General features: G+C 40.3%; 2 protein-coding genes and 1 long non-coding RNA gene across 7 annotated transcripts in view; 1 reads left to right on the top strand and 2 right to left on the bottom strand.

Moving 5' to 3' along the window:
* Positions 1 to 1,090: 1,090 nt before the first annotated feature.
* On the bottom strand, positions 1,091 to 11,772 carry smarcd2 (SWI/SNF related BAF chromatin remodeling complex subunit D2). 2 transcript variants are annotated; one of them, XM_086303617.1, is made up of 13 exons: positions 11,175 to 11,769; positions 8,592 to 8,791; positions 6,349 to 6,391; positions 6,142 to 6,264; positions 5,424 to 5,543; positions 4,631 to 4,726; positions 4,104 to 4,205; positions 3,844 to 4,005; positions 3,524 to 3,621; positions 3,173 to 3,308; positions 2,948 to 3,070; positions 2,297 to 2,398; positions 1,091 to 2,092 (listed from the first exon to the last, which is right to left on the bottom strand). In XM_086303617.1, the coding sequence occupies exons 1-13, from the start codon at positions 11,325 to 11,327 to the stop codon at positions 2,039 to 2,041; spliced, it is 1,512 nt and encodes a 503-aa protein (XP_086159743.1). In that variant the 5' UTR covers positions 11,328 to 11,769; the 3' UTR covers positions 1,091 to 2,038. The 2 variants fall into 2 exon arrangements, with proteins under 2 accessions (XP_086159743.1, XP_086159742.1); XM_086303616.1 differs by having other exon boundaries at positions 2,948 to 3,308; positions 11,175 to 11,772.
* LOC147323326 (uncharacterized) overlaps positions 10,879 to 16,985 on the top strand; it is a 7,653-nt gene continuing 1,546 nt past the window's right edge. Inside the window, exon 1 of the long non-coding RNA XR_015130735.1 lies at positions 10,879 to 11,413. This is a non-coding gene — a long non-coding RNA (uncharacterized LOC147323326). The remainder of the gene's footprint in view (positions 11,414 to 16,985) is intronic.
* Positions 13,908 to 16,985, bottom strand: part of atxn7l3b (ataxin 7 like 3b) — an 8,668-nt gene continuing 5,590 nt past the window's right edge. For all 4 annotated transcript variants that reach the window (XM_086303622.1, XM_086303619.1, XM_086303621.1 and 1 more), the window contains exons 8-9: positions 16,837 to 16,882; positions 13,908 to 14,809 (exon numbers count right to left, since the gene is read on the bottom strand). In XM_086303622.1, the coding sequence (XP_086159748.1) occupies positions 14,730 to 14,809; positions 16,837 to 16,882 (126 nt within the window). In that variant the 3' untranslated portion in view covers positions 13,908 to 14,729. The remainder of the gene's footprint in view (positions 14,810 to 16,836; positions 16,883 to 16,985) is intronic.

Genomic DNA, 16,985 nt, shown 5'->3' with positions numbered 1-16,985 from the left:
ACAGCGTCTTCGTTGTATTTCTTTGATGTATAATATATACAAATGCAGACACCGCCACCTACAGTCCATTTTAAAAAACTACACCTTTAAAAGAATAATTCCAGGACGTGTGAGGACAGCGAGACGGTGGTGAGGTGCGCAGTAGGAGTGGCAGATGGGTTCAAGGTGGGGGTAGGATTACATCAGGAATCTGCTCTGAGACCCTTAATGTTTGCAGTGGTGATGGAAAGATTAACAGATGAGTTCACTCAGGCGAATCCATGGACTATCATGTTCACAGATGACGGTGTAATCTATAGTGAGAGCAGGGAGGAGGTAGAAGACTGGGGAGGAAAGGAATGAAGATGGTAGAAGCGAGGCGAAGAATAGTGTGTGACAGTAAAGATGTGAGGTAGTGAAGGTACAGGCATTTAAATGCCTGGGATCAAACATCCAAAGCAAACTGCATAGGAGAGGTGAAAGAGACGGTGCAGGCAGGGTGTAGTGGGTGGAGAGGGTGGAGAAAAAAAAATCCAATATTCTCTTTAACTTTAAAAATAATTTCTATGTAACCAATATGAATTCTTGGAATACTAAGGAATTGTGTCTGTTAATATTGGGTCCACCTTACGATATAAAGCACCTTCAGCTGGCCCTTGTTGTGATTTGGTGCTAGATAAATAAAATGTAATTAAATTGAAAATAAGAGACCATATTCAAAGCATAATTAAGTCAGTAAACACATGCAAAAACGATCAAAGAATCTAATTCAGTTTTAAACGTTAGTCTGGCCTTTTCTTTGAACCAGTGTCACAATACAAGCCGAGACAGAGCTCTGTTAGTGAAGGGTGTTTTAGGGTTGGCTGTTATTTGAGGAGTGGTAAACAGAAGCTGTTTGAGTAAGACCAGACATACCTGTTGAAACGGCTGCTCTCAGAGGCACCTAAGCTTTGCAACCAGCCCCAACATGCACCTCACGGCATATCTGCAGCTCTCTAAGCATGCAATCGAGGGTGTGCGGTAGACGACATTATTACAACGGACAATATTCTATATAAATTCTTACCCCTCTGTAACAGGCTGAATGTTGTTAAAGAACACACAGTACGTGAACATTTGTAAGTATATTTATTGTAAAAAATACTCCAAATGTATAAAAGATAAAGGCTTTTGATTGATACACAACATGCAAACATTTAACAAAGAGAAGCTGTACAAAAATAACATTTGTACACAACGTTTTTACCTCATCTTAAATTTTATGTGCCTTCTTCACCAAAGACATTTTGGCACTATGATATCTGTCAAAAAGGAATGTTTCAAGAACTTTAAGACTGATGTACAAAAAGTCAACAAAACAGCAAAGCTTTAACTCATGAAACTATAAACTGTACACAATATTTTGGCGCTTTTTTTTTCCTTTTTTAGCTGACATACTGCAGTTACATTCCTATCAAATTATTAATAGCAGTTAACTTTCTTTGAAGGTATGGATCCGTCCAATCTAAAGAGCCTCAGCTCCTCTTCCCCTCGAATCACCCCACTAACAAATAAAAACGGCATGTAAACATTCACAAAATCAGAATGTTTCATTTCAACTTTCAAAAATGCTGCAAAAGCATTAAACGTATTATACACACTGGAATGAAATGCTTAATTCTACCATGCCTCCAGGAAGATCAGGCATTACTCTTATCTAAAAATTATGGCTTTTCAATGTAAGGGTAAACACATACCTCTTTCAAAACAGCACTCAAAGTGACAGTGAAAACACCCAAACAGCACCAGTGCTTAAACAGCATTTTGTACCAGAGACAAAACATATTACAAAAATAAAAAAGGATAAAGGTTATTTAAACAGGCTCAATATATCAGATACTACAAGGCAAAGATATTATTAAAGGTCATATAAGCATCACTTTGGTCCCCGAACTTTGCGTCAGTGACGATGGCTTTCTGAACATTTGAAGGTGAAAGAATTCTTTCCAGTTTCAGCTGAGTGGAACATTAACAACTCATGAGTAAACCTAAGGTGGCTGTGCCTCCTTTAGAATTGTACTTAGGTGAGTCGGATACCCAACACCTGCTCCAGCTCTTGCCTTCTCTGCTGCACCTATAGCAAAGAAGAGGTTAGACTCAATGGCAAAACCACAAACTGTATAGAAAAAATGGACGCTGTGACATCACACATTGGTTTTGAAATTTTGAGTTATCTTTCTAATTTTATTTTGTTGTAATGTTTTGACTTACCACATCTTGACATGTATAAGCTAACACTAGTTAGCACTAAAAAGTGTATTATTCACTGTCTACTTACTTTGGAGTAAACATATCTGCCCACTGCCTCTGGCACCCAGGGCTCATGGTAGAACTCGGTCCTCCTCTCCTCTTCTGGGTTTCCAGTCACATCTGTCATCAACTGAAAGAACAGAAATGCATCACTGAACACAGGGAACCAAAATTGAATGATTAAAGAAAAGGGGTTTCTATTCCCACATGCTAAGACGGTACTGTAAAGACTGATTCATGCACTGCCAAGTGACTGTAGTAGTACTGAGAGTCTGATGGATCAATGATTCACTGAGTCTGGTCCCTAAAGGCCTACATCTTAATCCAGGTGCTAACGTCTCTCCAGATGAGGAATGCAGCACAAACAGCTAACTGGTGTTTTTCTTTCAACTGAATACCAATGCTATGTTTGGACACAGTCCTGTGAACCAATGGTGCCTTTGTGTGCCCAGCAGTTAATTGTCTATGAAAGCTGGAAACATACTACCACTGCTCACAAAATAACTGCAGCTTTTTTTAATTAAATACAGGGAAAGCTTTGCAGGCAACTGTACAAATATGAGAAAAGCTCAAAGTGAGTGAAGATGATACAAATATCGTGTTACTAAACTATAACATGTTTTGCTGTTGTGTAGACAAGCACGTATGAGCATTTTAGAAGCTGGGGCATAGCGTCTACCTTCAGATCCCTGGACTGAGACTTCAGCCAATCCTTGATGAACTCCTGTGGATTATTGCTGAAGCTCAGCATGAAATCTCTTTCGGTCTTCAGCTGGTTAATGTACTCAATGGTTTCATGAATCTGTAGCGAATACAAACACCAGCAGCACATTTTCAGAATTAAATGGAGTATGCAATTTCTTTCCCCCTCCACGACTCTGGTGAAGTGCAGATGAAGCCTTACCTTCATCTCGAGGGCAGCGATTTCTTGCTGGTTGGTTGTAGAAGACAGGAAGCTGTTCATTTGACCCTTAAGTGGGTCGTCCACTTCCACGTCAATGTCATAGCATGCGGTCTTCTTCTGATCGTTGGGATCCACGCTGCTCGGGGGAGACACAATGACAGTTTGGAGAGAAGGAGTGATGCTGACAGCACACTTGTGTAAGCACACTAAGAAATAACAGGCCAAAGCATAAAGCTAAGGAAACTATCGTTCAGTATGAGCCTCACACACAGGGCTTTCTAATATTCACTGAGAGGCTGATGTAGCTCTTTTTTCAGACAGAAAGAGGTAACATGATCCAGGCTCCCCTACCTAATGACGTGATTGATAATAATGGGGTCAGGGTGCTGCAGCAGGCCCGCCAGTTTCATGGGAATCTCAGAGAACCTCATGCGTGGACAGCCGAAGATCTGGACAGGATTTAGTTAAAGAACAGGGCAAGTTAGACAACATAAGGGGAAAAACTTTTTTTCCTATTTGAGGTCTTGCAAAGGGCTACAAAACAACACCTCACAAAAATCATAATTGCTTGAATGCAAATCATTTAGCTGTGAAATTAAATACATGCAAAATGATGTTTCAGTGCCAAAATATCAAAGCGCCACGAGCCATTTCTAGCCATTTGCCATTACCTGTCTGAAATAGCGGTTGCAGTTGATGTACTCTTTCTCATGACTGTCCTGCAGCTTGTTGTTCTTGATGTAAAGCCAGAGAGCTTGCATGATGCTGGCTCGTGTCTGTGTGTGTACACCCAGAAGGCGAGCCAACCGTGGATCCAGTTTGTACTGAGGGGGCTGATCAAAGAAAAGCATCGGGACAAAGCAAATGTTGGTGGAAAAAAAGAAATATCATCAGGAAAAAATTTAGTGACGGTTGAGAAAGTAAGTGGCACCTGGTGGTCGAGCATGAGCAGAAGGGTGCATTTAACATTCACGTCTCCTGGCCTTTTGACCTGGAAACCATCCGTCTCCTGAGTGGTGGGCATTCTGTGCCACTGGAAGATGAAGACGTGATTTTTTTTAAAGCAGATAAGCAGATTTTATTAACATGAAATTTACAAAACTACTTTACAACAATAATGACTCAGTGCCAGGTTAAATAAACCGTTCCATCGGCAGATCCCTAAGACTGGAAATTCTCACTTTCACCACTGTTAACCACAATTTTTCAGTTTAAAAAAAAAGAAGAAGAGAGAATCTGGTTTATGTGTGGGATGAGTTCACACACAATAAGCCCGCCTACAGTCAAAAAAAAGAAAGAAGGATTGGCTCCAAACTTCTAGTGTTTCAATCTGAGCTCAGCTTCTTGACCACAGCTAAACAAGGTCGGTGCTGGCGAACTATTATCACTCTCTGAACTTCTGGTGTCAATGTGCCTACGATGTTCTGAATGGAACTGCAACCAAGGTTTATGTCATACCTCTACTAAGTGGTTATCAGGCCCGTAGAGCTCCTTATCAAGCTCAATCACCAGGCTTTTGAAGAAAGATGAAAACTTCCTCTTCTGCTTGCCAGCCTGGGAAGACAGAAAGCACGAAACAAAAGTGTCAGAAGGACGGAGCAGCAAGACAGCAGTGTATTCTTATTGTGCTGTGTCAGTGTGCAGCTGCATTGTTTAGCTCTGACCGCATTGGGGGTGGTGGTGAAGCGCAAAACTGTAGACTAGAAAAAGCTGTCTTCACCCCCCCCCCACCCCCCCCCCCCCTTGTCTGCCCGCTCCCCAGCCCTGTCAGAGTCTGTTTGCTCAACACGACCCCTTCACTCCTTTCCCTCACATCCCTTTTTCTGTTGCTCCATGCAATACTCCTCCACATGCCTAAACCCATGAGACTGAGGAGAAATTTTAACAGACAAAAAAAAAAGAAAAAAAAGAAAAAAAAGACCTCCTTCTCCTTCATGTGGCCCCAGATGACACAATGAGTCGAGCTAGAATTGATGTCGGGAAGGGAGGCTAGTCAGCTCATGGTATGCAACGGCCAGTGGTTTCAATTCCGTATTTCAAATGAGATCCTGAGTGTGTGTGTGTGTGTCAGCAGTTGTGGGGTGGAATGAGAAAAGCTGTAAACACACATCTGGCTGCGTAGTCTGAGCCAAGAACACTGGCCAACTCAAGTTTGAAGAAACACAATGAGAGAGACTGAAATACTTGCAGTCAGACCACACCGGGACAATAGCGAGAACACTCGAATGTGTTTTTTTTTTTTTAAACTTACTTCCTCCAGGAGTTTGCCCTCGACTCTCAGCTCCCAGGAGGACACCTTCTCCGCCTCCTCACCCTCGGGTTTGCTGGGAGTGTACGTGTTGGAAATGTAGATCCTGAGCTTGCGCTTTTGCTGTGTAATTTCAGAGGGACAAGCAGATGTATCAGGAATTCTGGCAACAATTGAGCCTCTCAAGCTCACTTGCCAAATTCACTCTCCAACAAAGACAAACGCTTCATTTCAGGCTATTAAGGGTGTTTACAATAACTTCATCCTTATGTATAAGTTCACATTATTAAGACCGGAAAACACTGCAACCTAACGAGGGATTCACAGGAAAAAGTTGTGACCGTTTTAACTTCACACCAGTCACACCGTTTGCTCTTCTCTGTGGCCGTGTCACAGTTGGATTAATTTACTGCTAATGCAGATTTTCCTGCTGCTAGAGTTGTTTTTGTTGTGACACATCTCAGCAGACCGAGTGTTTCTGCCACTAAGGTTAACGCTAACAGTTAAAATTGTAGCAAGAAAACACAAAGGTCGGATTTCAGTGTGGGAACCAACTGTCCTGCTGTTCTGTGGAAACTGCTTACACTGTGCTCCGCAGGAACTCGGATTACAGCTGAGATCATGTTTTACTGACTTCTCATTTGTTTCAGTGGACAAAGCCTAAAAATAATCTTCTCAAGGTATACTTTTAACTGCATGACAATGGATCAAGGACACATACCATAATGGGCTTTTTGATGGCTTCCTGAATCTCCATACGCTTTCGAGCGATGGTCTGGTCCAGCTTCCTCTCAAAGGCCAGGAGGTCCATGTAGGCCTGGGACTCCGGGACCAGATCTCGGATCTAGAAGACAGTAGCAGGTGAAGATTGAGGAAATACAGCCAACTGGGACAGCAGTGTGATTCAAGGGGGTCGAGGTTTTCCTACCCTCTGTGGCAGAACCTTGTCAGCCATCTTGCGCCTTTTTGCTCTGAATCATAGAGAAAAAACAAGGAAAATTATTCAGTTTGGAAAGAAGACATTAAATGACCGCTTTAACAGTCTCTACGATGTGAAGGAGCGGATTTCTAAGAATATCTCAAACTGAGCTGTTGTTTTCCAGTGTGTGTGTCATCATTTTGCTTTCGGCCTCATAAGTATGACTTCAGTCAACCAATTTCACAGAAACTGGCCACACACCAACACATGATATAGGATCAAATAAAAGATCCCTTTCATTTAACCCGATTACCGGTAATTGGAAGACTTCACAGTGCGATAATATAATCTTGGCCAATGCGATATGTTAATCAAGTCCCCTGAAAGAGTGCTTCAGGTTTTTACTTACCGACTTCATTAAATTGATTTCGTTTCCTTAATTATACACTTCACCTTGGCAATGACTGAATTTAATTTCCATGTGATTAAATGAGAATTTAGGATGGTGGCACCATGACTCACTAATCTTCCTAGACTGAGATTATGCTAAGATACTGACTTTTTTTTATGAAATTAACCTTAAAAACACAACAGAATCATTGTGGACGAAGCATTACGGATGGCCGCATTTATGAGCGTGGCGTCACGGAGCAGTCTGAAGTCAAAAATACCCACTTGTGTCTGCTGCTTTGAAAGCAAAGGCCAGTCATGAGACGCTGGTATCCTCGTGTCTGTGTGATCTGAGCCGTGCTTTTAACAGTACAGCCACTTTACAAACAGACGGGAGAACAAATCATGAATGAAACGTTCTGTTGAGACAATGTAAATAAACCACAAAAGGGGAAAAAGTAAAAAAGATTTACTGCATTTTTATAGCTGGATGACTCCACGCATTTTGTCAGAGAAAATATTAATGGAAAACTCCCTATAGTGACCGTGTTTTCCTGTACACTCAGATTCATATCAGTACTCTTATTTTCACACAAAAATTACTTTATTCTAGTGAACTCTTTCCTGGAGTCATTAAGTCACAAATAATCCTAAAACGAATGTTAATGTTGGACTTGGCAGTGGGGTTGAACCTGGCTTTTGAAAACCTGTATTTACCTTTTTTTCTCCCTATGATGTCAGCAAGAGCAGATACCTTTATTATAGTCATCTCAGCCACACAGCTCTGGCTATGAGCCACTTCTGTTACAAGGGGCAGCCAATTATCAGAAAGTTGGCTTTGAGAGAGGTGTTAGAAACAGACTAGTGTTTATACAGACCTTTCAGTTTCCAGCTGAAGGACTAAAGCAAAGTATAAGATGAGGTACTTTTTGGATGCTCTTTAAGGGGTGGATGGATCTGCGTGTTTGCTTTGGCACAGATGCCATTCCTGACACAGCCCTCACATCTATCCAGTGTTGGGCCAGGAACTAGGAATGCACAAGTTTGTGACCCCTGAGGGTGCATTTGTGCATCTCCTCCCCATATAGAAGCAGGAATCTTGTAAGGGGAATGTGTAAACCACTACACCCATGGAGCCAGTATGCACAGTATAAGATGAGTAAGATTAAACTGTAAATCATCCAGAGCTACTCTAGAAAAGTACAAGACCAACAATATGGAGCTGGAAATGAGCACAAAAGTTTCTCAATAAAAAAGGGGGACATGTGACAAGCAGTCAAGTGCTAAAAAGAAAAATGGTTGCTGTTGCTTGATATTAAAATTAGGCTTGGCAAAAACTTTAGAGCTGAACCTATTTTATATCATTTCTAAGTTACTGGAAAAAAATACCTGGTAACAGTTTTAATTCTTTGAACAAGTGATTTAACTCTTTCCCCTATAAAGGCGACATCTGATGACCTCCCCAGCACCCGTAATCACAAACCTCAGTATTTATCAATAAAGATGTGCTTTGACAACCATTAGAACAGTTTCTGGGTTTTTCTAAGGGTCGCTACATAGGCAGAGACCACCCTCACTAACACTCCATCACTTGTGTAGCAAACCCAGTGATTTTCATCTATAAGCAGCAGTTCTGAAAAGAGTTTCAGCAGGTCACTACTAGCAGCTTTCAAGTGGTAAAGAGTTAATGATAAGAGGAAAAAAAGAAAACATTTTTGGATTTCATTTACTTAATGAATAATCAATAATAGATTTAATTGTTTTAAAGTCATGAAGGAGTAATAGCTAGTTATTTTAGATGGCAGTGAGGTCCAAACACTGGCAGTACCATCCCCTACATTTTGTCCCGTCTCCTCTCTTACCCTCGTCTGAGGCCTCCCAGCGCCTCTTGTTGCTGTTGGTGGTGCTGATGATGAAGAAACCGTTTCCTAGAGGCGTCCATGCTTGGGGGTCCCATGCCTGCCCGCATGGGAATGCTACTGCTACCATAAGAGGGACCAGGCAGCTGACCCCCCATTGACCCCATGGGGCCCCCCACTCTGCTGGATGGCATCCCAGGGCGCTAGAGAAAAGGAGGGAAACTGATTTCACAGAACAATTTCTCCTATCTACACAAAAAATTTAATATTTCATCTAGGACTAAAGGAAATCAAGGATCTGATTTATTAAAGAGATACAAAAAAGTACCTATTTAAAATAATAATAATGAAAACCAATGATGTGTGAAGCTGTTTGCAAATAAATTTCATATTGTATGATCAACTTATATCAAATTCTAGCTTTTTGGATCGGGTGGGTAAAAAGAATGCTCAGTGACATACAGTACTGTCACTTACACTGTTTGCTTTTGGTTGTACCACAAATATTATGAGTCATAATATCCCCGTTAAAAACATGCCAAAAAACATAACCCCACCTGCAGAAACAGTGCATTTATGTTTTTAAGCTCTGAGGTTTAATTATGAAGTTGTGCATATAAATACTGTTATGGTACTGCAGTGTTTATCTCCATCTACACAAAGCACAACCTCTTTCAACTTTAAGGTTTCACATATCAGGATATAATGAAAAGAAATCAGGTGCTTAGTAAGCTTTATAATTTGCTAAATATAACCTCAGATGAAATACAACACATGACATAATACACTGTGGTTTTATTTAGTGTTAAACAAAAATAATAAATAGAAATGCAGAAGCAGTAAAGTAAAAGCCAGATGCTGCTAATCAAATGCATTTCATCAATTTATTAGTTTCAGGAAGTGTGAACACTTCTGTAACAGCAGAGGTTTTGACAGTTTGCTGGTTTGGAGGATTCAGGTGTGTTAACACAAAGACATCAATGATAATCCTTGAGAAGCAACTGCTGCCCATCAATCTGGAAAACCTTATAAGGTCATTTACAAACAATATGAATCCATCTGTCTAGAGTGAGAACTATTTTCTACAAATGGAAAGCATTCATGACAGTTGCCAATCTTCCCAGGAGTGAACGTCCCAGCAAATTCACTCCAAGTTCAAGCATTGCAAGAGCTACTTCTCAGGCCTCAGTTAGCATGCTAAATGTTAAAGTTCATGGCAGCACAATTAGGAAAAAAATAAACAAGTACGGCTTGTTTGGAACGGCTTCCAGAAGAAAGGCTCTCACATTTGAACAAACCACAAAACCTCTGGCGCAATGTTCTTTGGACAAGTGAGACCAAACTGGGGATATTTGGCCATAATGCTCAGCACTACATTTTGTGAAAACTAAACACAGCATAACAGCACAAACACCTCATACCAGCTGTCAAGCACGGTGATGAAGTCAAATGCAAGGCCATATACTTGACAGCTAAAGCTTGAGTGCAATGATCACAAGCACACAAACAAATCTACAACAAAATAGCTGAAGAAGACAAGAATCAACGCGGTGTAATCACACAAACTCCTCAACGCGTAAAATGCTTTGGCAGGATCTTAAGAGAGCTGAGCATAAACAAATGCCTGCAAATGCCGATGAACTGAAGCAATGTTGTAAAGAAGAGTGCACCAAAATTCCTCCTGATGTGAAGGGCTGATAAAGTCATACAGAAAATGATTACTTCACACTGTTGCTGCTAAAAGCAGTTGAACAAGCTCCTGAATCTTGAGGCGTGCTTAGTTTTTCACACACTGCTTCTGCATTTCGGCTCAGGTTTTTTTTATATAAATAATAACACAGTGTAATATGTCGTATTTTGTTACACATCTGAGGGTGTACTTATTTTAAGACCTGTTACTGACTAGATTTTTTTTCTTTTTAATTAGGTCTTTATATGTAACACATCAGTACTGTAAATAATGTATCAACAAATTGTGAGAATTCTCACACTTTGTCCAGTTTGTAAACATAAAAACAAAGTCTAAACCCAAATGGCTCCAACTGTCAAAACGGGGGGAACTGCGATGGTGTCTGTTAACTACAGGGGAAGCTGCAGATGGTGACAATACTGGCACGATATATGCAGGCTTGCCTCTGGGCAGATGGTGCTGATAAACTTTTGCTTTCACGCTAACTGACAGGAGGCGAAGCGGGCAACCACGTGATTTTCTTTTTCACACGCGCACAAAACGCTAAACGATATCAATTTGAATTAAACGTCCCACTACTTTTGTGAACCACTTTAAATGCCATAAAAGAAAAAAAAAGGTTACACTTAATTATTGCGGTAATTAATAAATAATTACACCCACTTCGAAGGCGGAAGTAGTGTCCACGCGGTGATATATAATGAGCTTTATGTTTGTTTGTTTTTATTTCCATGTCTCTCTGGCGACTATTTCAATTAGCTACTTTTATTTAAACACGAATTTAAAAAAAAGTAACGAAAAGCTTAAACAGACATGGGGGTGATCGGACAAATACCGTCACCCTCACCTTTCACTCAGTTTCTTTATTCGACACGGAGAAATCAAGCAGAACCAACCTGGGGGTATTGGGGAACGCTGCTCATGCTTCTGGGATATCCCCCCGGAGGCTGGGGCATTCCTTGCATCCTCATGCCCGCGGCAAGCCCAACGTTCATGGGGCTCATACTCGGATTCATCGGAGGACCCGTGAAGCTTCCCCTCGATGCCATCTTCTAGAGCCACAAGTGGTTAAAAGTGACGGGAACTTCAAACCAAATTCGGCCCAAATAAAAGTGCGACAGGCTGAAGTCTCCAAGTAGGTAGCTAACTAACTCCGGGTACTTCTGCTTAGGTCGGTTTCTGGTTTGACAGCAAGCACACTGTCAACAAAAAGCTAGCTAACGTTAGCTCACTTCCTACCGTTTCAAGTTCCGGGATTTGCTTCTACCTAGTGACTGCTCGTTTTGTGAACACACCAAGTGGGAGCTGTTGTGATCTCCCACTCGCGCCTTTACGACTGAACGACGCCACATAAACGATAACTAACAGCTATTACACCGTGAGGCGAATGAAAAACATGATAACGTCGTACTAAAGACAAACTGAGTATCTTGAGCAGATAGCTTGTCTGCACTCTAAAGCAAAACCAAGTACTCTCAACTACATGCTGCGTTCACAAACATCGGAAATTATGAAGTTCCAAATTTCAGCGCGCAATAATCTCAATTTTTTTCTTTTCGAACACCTTTAAACACATGCTAGTCCGAAGTCTTTATTTCTTTTGTATTTTGTAAAAGTATATATTTTCAATTATGTTTTATTTTCAATGCTTGATTTCAAATGTGACTTACAGAAACTTGCGCTTGGTTTTGTAATAGTGTAATTTTGTTTCTTGATCAGAAGTTCGAGACTTTTCTCAGTAGTGCCAAACTATAACCTGGAGTAATACTCTGCCTCCTGAACACAAATTTTTGGTAAACAGTAATGTGCTGAATCTAGAAGTCTTATGCCGCCCATCCTTATATTTTCCTGGGGGAAATGACGGAGTAAGGCAAGGCAAGTTTATTTATATAGCACAATTCAACAGCAAGGTGATTCAAAGTGTTTTACAGAGACATTAAAAAACAAAAACAACTAAAAAGCATGATTTAAAATGGGGAAAAAAATAAAGGAACAGTAGATAAAATCAGTAGTTAAAATGTACGTTTTGAAATTTAGTAAAACATTGCGAATTTGGTGCTTTATTCAAATGCAGCTGAGAACAGGAGTCTTCAACCTGGATTTAAATAAACTGAGTGTTTCAGCTGATCTGAGGCTTTCTGGGAGTTTGTTCCAGATATATGGAGCATAAAAGCTGAATGCAGCTTCTCCATGTCTGGTTCTGACTCTGGGAACTGATAAAAAGCTGGATCCAGATGACCTGAGGGATCTGGAAGGTTCATACTGGGAGTAGGCAATTTACTGAGACATATAGGGAAATGCAGGATAAAAGAAAAGGGGAAAAAAACAGAGGCTGTACAATTCTAGCGAGCTTGAAAGCCAACATGGTATGGCTACATTTATTCATCAGCACAGCATGAACTCTCTTAAGCAACTTAAATGCTCTTCAGGAATAGTTCTCTTAGCTATATGTCCCTCCAGTCTTCTTGAGGGACATTCAAAGCTCTTCTTTGTTTGGGATTACCTTCCTGCTAAAAAATGATGTCACTGCCAGTCAGACACTTCTCAGATTGCATTGCATGGTGGATCTAAATATGATGGTACTTTTCCATTAATTTTAAAGCGATCCCCAACACCATTTGCTGAAACACAGCCCCAAACCTCGAGAGAGCCTCCACCATGTTATACAGATGACTGTAGACACCCACTGTTCTACCACTCCCCTAACCTCCTCTGTACTGTCCAATTCTTGTGAAGTTTTGCATACCTCAGCCATTTCTCTCCATTTCCCTTCCTTAAGAATGGCTTGTTGATGGCCAACCTTCCTCTGAGGTTACTTCTGATGAGCCTTCAGTAAACGGTACATAGATCCTCTGTCAGTTTTTCTGGATTTTTTCTGTTTACTGTTCATCTGTTGTAGATATTTGTTTTAGGCTTGGCACTCCCCCTCTATTTGTCCAGTTTTTCTTGCACCTAATACCAAATTATGCCAAGTCTTCAGCTAGTAGCTCTTTAGAAACCAGCTTGTTGCTGTAACATACTCAAACTGTGTTATCTTTGGAATTATTTGTGTCTAAAAAAGTGCCACTTTAAAACTGGTCCTGTGCTAAGCTATCTGGTATATGCAGACATAAAACTGGTTCCTCCCGTGAGTTAAATGCCCCCTTTTATGCTTGAATTTAAAGAGAAAAAAACATTCTCCCAAAGATGGTCAGGTACAAGGACTGAATATGAATATGAGTGACAAAGCAGCCCACATTTAAAGAAAAACTTTGAAAGACTTTCAGAAAGCCTTGAGAACTATTGCTCATCAAAATCTTTTAACCTATGGGCTACATTAATGCCTGTACTGCAGAGTTTAGGAAGGCTACACAAAACAACATTATCAGCTCCCCCTTGGCACAATGAACTCTGAATAAGAAGCTTGAACTGTATGAACATGGCTGTGTTTACAACATGACAGTTTTCTGAGAATATGACCTACAACCACACTAACCAAGATAATATTTAGCCCCACATCTAGCAACAGAAGCATGTGTACATCATCTGATCAACAGCACCCCCTGTTGATCAGTTAGACATTAATTCCATGTACTTGGTTGCCGTTTTATACATTTTATACTTTTGTTAAAATGAATGTGAAAACACAGGACAGATAACAAATCATTTATTTTGCTAGACAGATGAAACAAACTGAGCCATGATAGCAGCAATTCAACTATTAGAATATTTACACTATCACATCACACCAAGGACACATGTAACCCTTTACAATGTAAACACATGATACAAAGACATATTTCAATGCTAGAAAACAAGCAACTCTATCCCACCAAAAAATGAAGAAACCTGCTTTCTGCACCAAATACCTGCTTCTACACTTAAGGAGTTCGTGTCCTGAACATTGTGAAACAAGTTTCCACAGGTGAACGACAGAGATGCTTGTCTTTAAATTCTGTTTGAGAAATTCAGACAGTGAAAGGTGAAAATAAGACAAACCATTAGCAAGGATTGTCTTTGACATTATTGTTTTTTTTCAAAGAATGAGATTGTAAAATGTGAGGTAATATAAGGACATCCACTGTGTAATCATTTCTGTATTTTATGAAAAGAAAATACTGTAAGCGTACACCGTCTCTGAATGAATTACACTGCAGTTTACATCTGTGCAGTGAAATCATATTTGGTGACAAGTATCAGTCGAAAATGATAACTACATAAAATTATTAAAAAAAAACAAAACAAGTGTTGGTACAATGATTTTCTGAATAAAAATAAATTTGTCAAGTATAAGGTTGGGAGTTCTGAACTGCTTCTGCAGAGCAGCAAACACCACAAACGTTGCCTTTAACCATCAACGTCCATTCATTTCACAACATAAAGAACCAAAGGTGAAGTGTTGTTGGTCGTCCCGTGAGCGTGTCTCTGTGTGCATCTCCGCACACACGATGGTGAGAGAATGTGTGTTTGTGTTATTGAGAGAATGCCTCGTCTTTCATCAGCATGCGTGGGCTCTCCTGGTTGTCCATGCGACGTCTGGGACCCATCATGCCTAGAGGAACACACGCGCCATTTATTTATTCAATCCAGACACATAATTGATTTCAACTGGTGTTTAGTGTCTCAATCACTACACTATTACTGGTTCTAAATTATATGTGCACCAGACAATTTATTAAGTACAGCTGTTCAACTGCTCATTAAGGCAGATATCTAACCAGCCAATCACATGGCAGCAACTCAGTGCATTTAGATATGTAGAGATGCTCAAGACAGCCTGCTGAAATTAAAATTGAGCCTCAGAATAGGAAAAAAAGATGATTTAAGTGTGGTTTAAAGAAAACAGAAAATATCCAATGAGCAGCAGTCCTATGGGTGAAAGTGCCTCATTGATGCCAGACATCTGGAGTATGGTAATAACCACAATACAGTTAAGGTACACAGAAGAGCATCTCTGAACGCACATGTTTAGCCTCGAAGCAGAAGACCACAGCTGTTAGCTAAGAACAGGAACCTAAGACACATTTCCTGACCAAATTTGGACAATAGAAGGTTGGAAAAACATTGCCTGGTATGGTGAGGCTTAGTTTTTGCTGCAACATGCGTAAAAAAAACAAAAACAAGAAACCATTGATCCATTCTACCTTGTCTCAACTGTTCAGACTTCTGGTGGCAGTGTAAGAGTGTGGGGAAATATCTCCTTGGCACAATTTGGCCATTATCAATGTGGACCAGAATCTCTGAGGAATGTTTCCAGCACTGCGTTGACCCTGTGCCATGAAACATGAGGGCACTTCTGTGCACAAATGGGGTTCCAACCCAGCACAAGAAAGATGTATTTAATAAAGTGGCCAGTGAGTGTATTTTGAATTATTTTTATAATATGCTAGCTAGCAGAAATTGTTAAGTTTTTTTTTTAAATATTTCTTTTTAGTTGTACACTTGGTTTATACCAGTAGGTGCCTGGGGGTAGCTGTAGCTCAGGTGGTAGAGCAGGTCGGCTACTAACTGGAAGGTTAGATCCCAGTCTGCTCTAGTCTGCATGCCAAATATCCTTGGGCAAGATACTAACCCAACATTAATAAAACATGGCATCACACGTCCATCAGAGTGTGAATGTGTATGAATGTTAGATAGGGAACAATTAACAACTTAGAAAGTGCTTGGGTGTGATTGGGTAAATGTACAAGTTGTATAAAGAGCTTTGAATGTTCAGAGTAGAAAAGCGCTATATAAGAACCTCATGTTGCTACACTGTGAAGTTTCTTTATTCTACAGAACCAAACGTTCTACCGCATCATACTTTGGTGTGGTAGAAATCTTATGAAGTCAGGGATGTGACACATATAGAGAAAGCAAAACAGGATATCTTTATAGCCACCACAGTCTGAAGCCAAACACCTTTAACACTTCATTATGCGACCAAATATATGGTCATAGTTTCCTGTTGAATTACACTCATTAATAGTGGCTAATAAAATCAGCTGACGTTACCACGTAGTTGACATTTGGGACAATAAAATTCACCACTTCACTTTATTCTATTAGACATAGATTATTAGGGAATTCTTGTGTAATTTTGCCCTTGAAATCACTTACATGGGGATAGACTGGTAGAAGCAGCAGCTACTTTTGGCTGCTCCCTTATTTTTAAAGGGTTGCCAAGCGGGCAGCTCTGCATGCTTGGTTTGGCAGATTTCTTTTTTCTTTTTGATGCAACCTCAAAGGGATTTGTGTCTCCTCCTGCGATCGGGCTGAGGAGTTTTCATTTGTTAGGCGAATGTGTAAACCACTACAGTATGGACTGTACTGACAGATAGGCGTAACCTGGAAACATAATACCTTCAGCCAGACCAATATAAGGACAGAACAAAACATGTTTCATACACTGTAATGTGAAAATGATTCTATATGCTGACTCTGCTATGCTTCACTCTGGTATCCACTGTTATAAAGTGATCTGTGGGTAATTTAACTAATAGTATACATATGACAGCATATAGCAAAGCTGCACTGTTTTAAGATCTGATTACATACAGACAAGCTCCAGCAGGAAGTTAAAATCTTGTTTTCACTCACTGTTCTTATGCTTGAATGATTTGGATCTTCTTGGTGAGTTTGGATTCTGAGGTGGAAAGACAAAATATTTTATTTTTGAGTTTTTACATGCAGACAAATGCTGGGGCTATTAAAGCAGCAATGCCCAACATGTTTGTTTAGTTAAAGTA

The sequence above is a fragment of the Aulonocara sp. 'chitande type north' Nkhata Bay genome, linkage group LG8, assembly GCF_057382095.1.
Source record: "Aulonocara sp. 'chitande type north' Nkhata Bay isolate Kocher_YH1m ecotype deep benthic linkage group LG8, A_spYH_male_GT1.1, whole genome shotgun sequence".
In the NCBI taxonomy this organism is placed as follows: domain Eukaryota; kingdom Metazoa; phylum Chordata; class Actinopteri; order Cichliformes; family Cichlidae; genus Aulonocara; species Aulonocara sp. 'chitande type north' Nkhata Bay.
The sequence above is the reverse complement of the archived record's forward strand: the minus strand, read 5'-3'. Positions and strand labels throughout refer to the sequence as shown.